This window comes from Manacus vitellinus, unplaced genomic scaffold (assembly GCF_001715985.3).
Source record: "Manacus vitellinus isolate BGI_N305 unplaced genomic scaffold, ASM171598v3 scaffold_93_pilon, whole genome shotgun sequence".
NCBI lineage: Eukaryota > Metazoa > Chordata > Aves > Passeriformes > Pipridae > Manacus > Manacus vitellinus.
In genome coordinates this window covers 952,415-961,705 of record NW_021940884.1, presented here as the reverse complement: position 1 = coordinate 961,705, position 9,291 = coordinate 952,415, and the positions used below count along the sequence as shown (strand labels likewise).

Below are 9,291 nucleotides of genomic sequence, written 5' to 3'. Positions count from 1 at the left end.
TGAGTGCCTGATCTGGCTCTGTCCTTCCCCTGTTATGCCCTAGTGGAGAGCTGAGTGGAGAGACCAAGTTGGTCTTTGAGCAGTGTGAGAGCTGGGCCCCTCCAGTGATGCTCCAAAAATGTTGGTTACTGATTTCGCATGTTTACCCCTGCCCTGGCATTTGTCTGATGCAGAGATGGCAGAGCCAGTGGGAGGGGACATCTCCTGATCTTCGTGTCCTTGCCTCTCCAAATGTCGTGCTTACTTACAGCTGCTGCTCTCGTGGTGCTCCTGCCTTAGCTCCTGCCATGGCCCAGGGCAGCCACAGCTCCCCCCTGTGCAGGGAAACAGCATGCTGGGCAGAGCCAGACCCCTCGGCTTCCCCCTGGGTAGGACCACCACCCAGGATCTGCTCGCTCACTGACTCCAGACCCAGAGCCCCTGTACCATTTTCAGTTCCCATCAGTCTCTAATCCACCTCATTAGCTACAGATACACTACAGGAAAGATATTTTTAGCAAGGTCTGTTTTAAGACAACTGAAACCAAACAGCAGCTACTGGGGAATATTGATTCATTACCAATTCTGTACTAAATGTTCAATATTGAGCTTTTTCCTGCTGCAAGTAGTGTGGGCCAATAACCTTCGATATTTTCCAGAACACAGGGAAGATAGTGTCATTTAAATTGCAGTTAACTTTGAGCAGTGACTCTAATTGCAGCATCTTGGGGTGCAATTGGGGTTTCCTCCTTAGGATTCCTGAATGACTGTCAGACACTCCAGTGTTATTTTCAGAGAGAGGAGCTTTTCCTTGTGGATGCGGTGGCAGGCTGAGCCTGGCTCCCACCCCGTAGGTCCCACTGCAGCCCAGAGGCGGTGCTGGCACAGGGCAGAGCCCATCTGGTTCCACACCTGCCTGAATCCTGTCCCAGGGATGGCACTTGGGAAGCCCAGCTTCCCCACGTGCCGCTGCCACCGGTCCCTGGAACGCCGTCCCTGGAGCTCTGCCCACCACCCCTCACCCCCGCCTTGCCTCTGGTTTTGGGGTGCCCCCAGTGCTGCAGCAGCACGAGGAGCACTGCTGGCCTCGGAGAGGTGGGCACTGCGCTGCCCTGGGGAACAGACCTGCCAGCCGGAGCATGGAGGTGTCCCTGCCACCAGGGCCCCACGGAGGGCAAGGAGGGAGCCGGCAGAGCCGCTCCGCTCCACCCGCTAATTGCTGCCAGCTAATGGCTGGGCTGGCTCACACACAAATGGGAGCCCATTAGGCTTTGCCCGGCGACAGGGAGTGTATGGGGGCTTGACTGACAGTGCATTTTGGTAAAGTTAATTAGTGAGAAGAGAGGAAGGCAGCAAGCTTCAAGGATGCTTTGAAATTTCCTTGACTTCAGAGAGTGCCCTCGGTCTCGGGAATGGACATGGGAGCCCTGGCAGAGTCTGTTGTGTGAGGAGGTGGCCCTGGCAGCATGTTCCCTGGGTACTGCCGTGCCCACGCTGCCTGTGGGCAACAGTCCTGCCCGTCCTGCCCTCTGGGTGGGCCAGGTCCTGCCAATACCCTCACTCAGTCCAGGAGGGCTTCCCTCCACAAAGAGCTGGGGGAGACGCTGGAGATAAACCCACATGGGATGCCAAGCCTTTGACATTAACGATGCTTATCCTTGCTCTGTTCCTTGACCTTGTTTGTAAATGCTGCAGTTTGTTCTTACCTTTGCTTTGGAAGCACTAGACCAGCTGGTGACCTGGTGTGCCATGGGCACAGCTGCTCTGTGAGGCTTGTGAGCAAAGGATGCCAGGCCCTGGTGACCCTGGGTGTCCATGGCAGGGCCAGGCACTGCCCACAGTGTCTGTCCATGGTGTGTGTCTGGAGATGGCTGGTGCCAGGGAGCAAGGAGTAGAGCTGGCTCTCAGGGCAGGCAGTGCCCCCCGTGAGTGATGAGAGGTCTTCAGGGCCTGCTGCCAGATTGGTGGGGTTTGTGCTTGGTGCTGGCATGTTGTCCCATCCATTTGCAGGCTCCTGGCACCAGGAGGTCACTAAGTGGGTGCCACGGCTCTAATGTGGGCCATTAACTCAGGAATTGCTGCAGCAGCTGTGGCACATGTGGTGGTTTTAAAAATGAATATTCAGTTTTGAAGTTTCACTTATGGAAGGAGTTGCCTTGGGGAGGGGGAGACCCCAGCCTGTCTCCATGAGCACAGGGCAGTACCCGCTGGCAGGGCTGTGAGCTGGGCTCTGCACAAGCCTGAGGGAAACCTCCCACCCCACCGACCTTGGCCTTTGCCAGACCCTCTGTCAGTGCTGGACAGTTATTTAGGAAGGTAGGAGTGTGTGTGTCTGTGAAGGGACACGGCAATGTGCCCTTTGGAAAAGAATCTCTTGACTTAAGGACAGTGCAAGTCTCTGGAGCATTTAAATGATTAAAAATGAATCAGCAACAAAGTTAATTACTGTGTTCGCTCTGCTTTTATGCATGGAAATGTCCCTCATTAGCTGTCTAAGAGCACTGGTGTAAATTCTTTGAACATAAACATTTATTAAAGGCAACCGCTCCATCATTAAATCCTGGCTGCTGTAGTGCAGGGTTGTGGCAGTGGGGCTGTGGGGCCAGGCCAGCTGCTGCTGGGGCCACGAGCCCTTGGGTGGTGTTTCCAGCTGTGGACATGGTGCCATCTCCGGACATGGTGCCATCTCTGCAGGCTGGGGGACACAGCCAGTCTGTCCCACTCGGCATTGCAGGGCCCTCCTCTCAGGACAGCTGGTCCCTGGCCCCATGGTGCTGCCTGCAGGTCACAGAAGGCTGTGGAGCAGCACTGGGGGATCCCCTCTGCCCCCTCAGCCCCTCGCAGTCCTTGGCTGTGGTGCAGCCCTCAGTCAGGCTGTCCCTGTGTCCTCGACGGCTGCTGCAATGTCTCTCAGGCAGGGAGAGCTTTTTATCTTCCTCACACCTTGATTTCTCACGTTTGACCCAGTTTTGCTTAAACCTCCCCGTAGCTTTGCTGGAGCTTTTCGTCCCCCACTGCCGCCCGTTGTCCTGCTGAACAGAGGGGGCTGGGGGAGAGAGGTGCTGCTGTCACTGAGCTCGCCCACGGTGTGGCACAGCACAGCACAGCATGGCACGGCATGGCACAGTCCTGTGGGCAGCTGGGGCCGGTGCTGACTCCTGCACTTTCTGTGCTCATCTCCAACACGTGGAGCTGCAGCTGGAGACACACTCACAGCCCACCCTTCTCTGCTGGTGACATCAGCTGGGAGAGGGGAAGCGCAGAGCTCTCGTCACAGGAGCAGGCACTTGGGATTTTTTGCCAAATCAAACAGTTTGTTTTATGCTGCTGGATGGATGGAGCCCAGGATCACACACGTCAGCCTCCAGCCTCCACACACAGCGGGCTGCAGCAGGGAGGGACTGACCCAGAGCTGCTCTGCAGGCTGCAGGACCAGGGCTGCAATGGTATTATCAGTGGGTGCTGCTTTCCCTGTGCTTATCTGCAATATCTCAATCGACTGATGAGGTTTTGTACAAATTTTTCCTTGGGAGAGTGTTTCATGCGTGTTTGACATCAAAGCGGTGCAGCCGGTGAGGGAGCGCATGTTTCTTTAATGTGGGAGTGTTGTAGGGGCCGTGGGGTGCCCAAAGGCAGATTATAACAAAATTAATAATTCAGGGCTCAGAAAGGTGCTGGTGAGGAGTTAACTCCTTCAGGACGAGGCACTGCTGCAGCTGGGCAGGCTCTGCACTGCTGCTGCCCAGCGCCCACGGGGCGGTGGGGCCGTGGGGCACAGCTGGGCCACGGCAGGGACAGCAGCTCCCCTGGGCTGTACCCACACGTGTCCCCACGTCACTAACACGGGCAAACCAACCTCTAAATCTGGGCTGAAGGGAGTGTTAATGCCCATATCAAATAACACTAAAGGGCTTTAAGAATCGAGTAACTCTAATGAAAGTAATCTCTAATTCAGGAGGAATTAATGCTGTCCCTGCAGCCAGAGCAATCCCTCCAGTGTCAGCCGTACGTCACTGTCCCTGTGCTGGCAGTGCTGTGGCAGCAGCTGGCTCAGAGCACACCAGAAGCTGGTGCCGAGGCTGGCTGGGGACATCAGCAGAGCCACGAGATATGTCCGTGGAGCAGCCAGAGTTGTCTCCTGGCTGAGCCCTGGCCACACAGCACTGAGGGCCAGCACCAAGAGCCTTCACACCTACACACGCAAGCCTGGGGCATAAAGCTGTGTGACATGCTATTTGTATGCAAATAACTCTGTGAATGCAGAAGTCCAAAAATATCATTTTAAAGTCAGGTGTAATTAACTTTGCCATGCGTTTCCCCGCTCCTGCAGCCCGGGGGATCCTGCCGTTAGTGGAAGATGAATGCCTGGATGACATGTCTCCCCCTTGCTTGGTTTCACTGGTGATTTATTTATCTGCCCAGGCTGTGTTTTGTTGTCTCAGCAGTCTCTGCTGCTCAGGAGCAGCAAACACTGGGAGTCCATTTAAAAAAAACAACTCTTGTCTCATTTCAGTAATTTACTATGCAGAGGTTTTGTGTTTTTTGTGATGGATTAGAACCTGTAATTTTGTTTTTGAATGCATGGACCTAATAACTCACGTAATGAAAGTCTAACAGGCCTGAGGATGAGCCATTAATGAAACAGCAGTTTTATGATTCTCCACGATATATTGTAATAGTGAATCACTTACAGAGCTGTCCCACGCTGATTTATGATGAAACTTGTTTGTGATGTGGAGATAGAGCCGTGTGCCTGCGCTGAATTAGCATTTCCCAGCAGTCATTAACCAACGGGAATCGTAATCGGGATTTATGGGGTTTGAAGTGGAGCAGTGGGAAAGGCCAATTAAGCCCCGTCCATGCTCAGGTACCTCAGTGAACCAGCCCTGCTAATTTATGCCAACTAATTAGTTTGTTCTCTCTCGAACAAGGAAGCTGGTCAAAGAGCATGTGAGGGTATGTGGGCTGGTGCCCCTGGCACGTGCTGCTGATCCCTGTGATGTCCCAAGTCTTCCATCGCTGTCCCCTTGTCACACAGGGTGTTGTGAGCTGCTGTTGGATCTCGTCCCAGTTAGGTCTTTCCTCGGCCCAAAGCTGCTGGCCATGACCTGTGTTTTGGGGACCCTGGAGGTGCCAGATCTTGGTCACTGATGCACCGAAGCCCCTGTGTTGCGGCACCGGCGTGGCCGTGGCAGCTGTGCCAGGTTTATCACATGGATAAGTCAGTGTCTTGTGCTCTTCAGCGGGATGGCTGCAGACAGGGATGCTGTTGAAATGGCTGCAGAGAGGGATGCTCTGTTTGCTTTCCCTGGGTCCTGCTGGCCCGAGCCTCAGTGGGGCAGCCGGGGCTCCAGGGTCACCCCATGACGTGACTGCAGTACCAGCTCCGGGTGCCCATGCAGGGGTGAGCACCTGCTGCGGGGCCCAGCCAGGAGACCCTGCCTGGGCATGTGCATTGCAGGGGGCTCACAGGGAGCCCCACGAGCTGAATTCATGCTGTACCTGCTCACACCATGGCTGCTGCTGGAGTGTGGGAGCAGCAGGAGAGTGCTGGCCCCATCCTGGCTGCCAGTGCTCCCTGCCCACTCCAGCCAGGCATTCCCTGCCTGCTCACTGCCCACTCCATCCTGGGGACCCATGGCACCAGGAATCTGGCTGAGGTGGATTTTATAGTTTATTCTAGTAATACAAAACCAATTTATAAATCTTTCCATCCCATTAGTTTTTATTTGATTTGGATGTTCATATGTCAAAGTAAATTATTTAATTAGTGCTAAGCTGGGCCGCAGGGATGCTGCATTTGCCCCGGTCTGGTGTTCCCTGCCTGGCTTGCAGCCTGGCTCCCTGTGCCAGGGACAGACAGGAGCCCATCTCAGAGCCCATGGGCTGGGTCAGGCCCTGGTGGGGCAGGTGATATCCTCGTGGGCATGAGCCCCGCGTCCCTGGGCAGCCCCTTGCTGCAGCTCCCACCGGTGGAGTGGCACAGCCCCCCCGAGGCCTGTTCATTTCTTCCCACGGCTCCTCCTGGCAGTGGTGTGGCACAGCCACCACGTTCCTGCGTCCTGGCACTGGGCACACACCCACTGCTGTGTGTGTGGGGCTGCCAGTGCCCCCATCCTCTGCCCAGGGGGTCCCTGGGGACTGGGACAGACCTGGGAGAGATCTATGGCCAGGGTCCTCCACAGCGCTGCCAGGAGGAGCTGTGCCTGCCTTGTCTCACTGGGAGGGGACACGCCAGCAGCCCCATGCTGCAGTCACCACCTCCTGCTGCCTGTCCCGGCTCCTTCCTCACCATCACCTTCTGCTTCGCTTGCAGGAGCCTGATGCCACGGACGCTCGACAGCCAGATCACGGTGGAGAAGACCCCCAGCTACTTTGTCACCAAAGAGGCACCACGGCGGATCTTCAACATGTCCCGGGACACGAAGCTGATCGTGGTGGTGCGGAACCCGGTCACCAGGGCCATCTCGGACTACACACAGACCCTCTCCAAGAAGCCGGACATCCCCACCTTCGAGGGGCTGACCTTCCGCAACCGCAGCCTGGGGCTGGTGGACACCTCCTGGAACGCCATCCGCATCGGGATGTATGCCGTGCACCTGGAGAGCTGGCTCCAGTACTTCCCCCTCTCCCAGATTCACTTTGTCAGCGGGGAGAAGCTGATCACAGATCCAGCTGGGGAGATGGGCAAAGTCCAGGACTTCCTGGGCATTAAACGGGTTATCACGGACAAGCACTTCTACTTCAACAAGACAAAAGGCTTTCCGTGCCTGAAGAAGTCAGAGAGCAGTGGCTTGCCTCGCTGCCTGGGCAAGTCCAAGGGCAGGACTCATGTGCAGATAGACCCCGAGGTGATCGAGCAGCTTCGGGACTTTTATAGACCTTATAATATCAAATTCTATGAAACGGTCGGGCAGGACTTCAGGTGGGAATAGGCGTCCAGGAGCAGTGCTGCAGTGACATGAGGCTGCAATCTTCCATGAGGGGGGCCCCAGGGGCTGGAGCCAGGATCCTCCCAGCTCGTCCTGCCTGGAATTGCAAGCAGAGGCAGGCGAGGGCCTCCCTGTCCCTTGGGAGTCAGCAGTGCTCTGGAGCAAGCCAAGACAAGGAAGACACGAATCCTGCTGCAGCCACCATGCTGAGGGATGAGGGCCCAGCAGCACTGCCTGTCCCGGCGGGTCAGCAGCACTATGGCTTGTCCTGTGGGGTCCTGTTTGCTTTTAACACCACGTGGTCCCTAGGGCACAGTGATGGCCCCATCCTGCAGCCTGTGAGCAGGCTGCTCCAAGCACGTCCCTCCCCTGTGTCCCAAGGCAGATGGGTGCTCCTGGACAGTGGCAGTGGGACTGTCTCCCCACACCCTGGGCAGGCAGAGCTCCGGCCTCTCCACTTGCCTTCGTCACTCGTGCGCAGTGTGTACCCATGAGGACAGTGAGATGTATCTGCTTGACAAAGAAGTCCATGGAAAATGTTGTACTGATATTTTGTCCTGTGAATAAAGCACAGAATCCTGCTGTTACGGGTACTTTAGTGGCACTAGTTTCCTTGTTCAGCATGTGATCCCTTCATGTAAATAAAGCGGCTTCCACCGGTCCGTACGCATGGGCTGTTCTTAGGGCAGGGCTGGGCAGCCCCCACGCAGAGCTGGGGGGCCGTGGGGAGCCCCTGTGCCTGCAAGCAGGTGAGGGATCAGGTGGGGGCTGGGGCAGGTCAGGGGGTCAGCCCGGCACGACCTGGGGACCGGCAGCACAGCCCTGCCCAGGCCTCCCCAGAGCTGTCCTCTGCCACGGGGCTGGGAAGCCTCAGGGCAATGCACGGGGGCCGTGTGGGGATGCAACACACCATGGACCAGTTTGCAAGGCCTTACTGAGAGTGATTACTGACCAGCGAGCTCTAACAGGAAAAAATTGGAGGTAATTAGTGGACATGTAAGAGAACCCCATCTACATCTCTGCCACTGTCAGCCATGGGGGACCCAGCAGCAAGGAGACCCAGAGGCAGCTGTGGGCAGGTGAAGGGAGAGCCCAGATTAACAGTCGTTGACAGGAAAATGGGATATTTGCTTGTGTGATTTTTCCTTTAAAGGAGAAAAACATTCACAGTGAGACTCACAAATCCCAGCCTCGTAGTAGAAAAGCCATTTCCAATCCACTCCAAGGAGGCAGAAGGTGCTGAGTTAGATTGATCCCCCTGACAATACTGTATTAGTGGGAAATTAGAGCTGGAGCCTGAGGAAACCGCTGTGATATCAAACAATTACTTTACATTTGTCCTTACAAATGGAGGGAGCAGAAATGTGCTTAAATCAAGTATTAGCTTTCCAAAGGGTGAGCAAGTGAGGGCTCGGAAAGGGCTGCACTGAAAATGCTGAGCACATTAGGAGCTCTTAAAAATGTCTGAAAAAGCTCCAAGCAGGCGATCTGCATTCCAAGATTCCAAGGAGGTGGGGGTGGGCGGGGTTGGTGTTTGGTGAGGATGGAGGGGTTTGTTGAGGACGTGGAGCAGTGCTGGTTTGGTGACCTGACGCCAAGCAGAGGGGCTGCCAGAGGGAGCCCCCCTGCTCGCCCAGCCTGGGATGTCTCCCCCGTGAATGCCCCTGACTCAGGGGATCTGGGGACAGAGGTTCTGCTCTCAGGGCCATCAGGGCTGTGTGCAGCCATCCCATCCCTGGTGCAGCACGTCCCCGCCCGGCTGCCCCCGCGGCACAGCCACTGCCGGTGCGTGCACTGTGTTCTAATGGGTTTGCTCAGGCCTGAACCCCAGAGAGTGGCTGTTTAATATTTATCAGCTCATAAATACTTAAATGTAATGAATGTGACTTAAGTGGTCCCTGATCCTGCTCACACTGAAGAGCTCTTGAGACGTGCTGGGCCGAGGGAATCCTTCCTGGGTCCCATTCACATCACTGGTAACTGCCCTGCCCAGGCAGAGCAGAGCCACTGGTACATCTGTGGGAGCTGCAGCACTGCTCCTGCCCAGCAGCAGCCTCTCCTCCCAAAACAGGCCTGAACGCTGCCTCCCTGCTGGGACCATCCCAGCACCCTCCAGTCGGGGACCTTATCTTCAACATAGCATCTCTGTAATTATTTCTCCTTCCCTGTCTCCTGATGAGGAGACCTGACTCAGGTGGGAGCTGCCCTGGGAGCAGTGACTCCGATGGCTCTGTCCCTGTGAGCTGAAGCTGCAGTGCTGGACCAGCACATTGAATATAGCCAAGGTATTCCCAGCTGCACAAGGAGCATTGTTCATCCCACTGGCTAAGGACTGATCACAGCGCTGTGAGCACTGAGGAAATTTCATTCATTTCTTTTT

At 55.8% G+C, this 9,291-nt stretch overlaps 1 protein-coding gene across 1 annotated transcript; it reads left to right on the top strand.

The window, feature by feature from the left end:
• The first annotated feature begins 6,224 nt into the window (after positions 1-6,224).
• On the top strand, positions 6,225-7,542 carry HS3ST2 (heparan sulfate-glucosamine 3-sulfotransferase 2). Its single transcript, XM_008928245.3, has one exon. The coding sequence runs from the start codon at positions 6,225-6,227 to the stop codon at positions 6,912-6,914; it is 690 nt and encodes a 229-aa protein (XP_008926493.3). The 3' UTR covers positions 6,915-7,542.
• The last annotated feature ends 1,749 nt before the right edge of the window (positions 7,543-9,291 follow it).

Coding starts and splice junctions, on each gene's coding strand:
- HS3ST2 (XM_008928245.3), top strand. CDS start 6,225: ATGCTGCAGTCACCACCTCCTGCTGCCTGTCCCGGCTCCTTCCTCACC.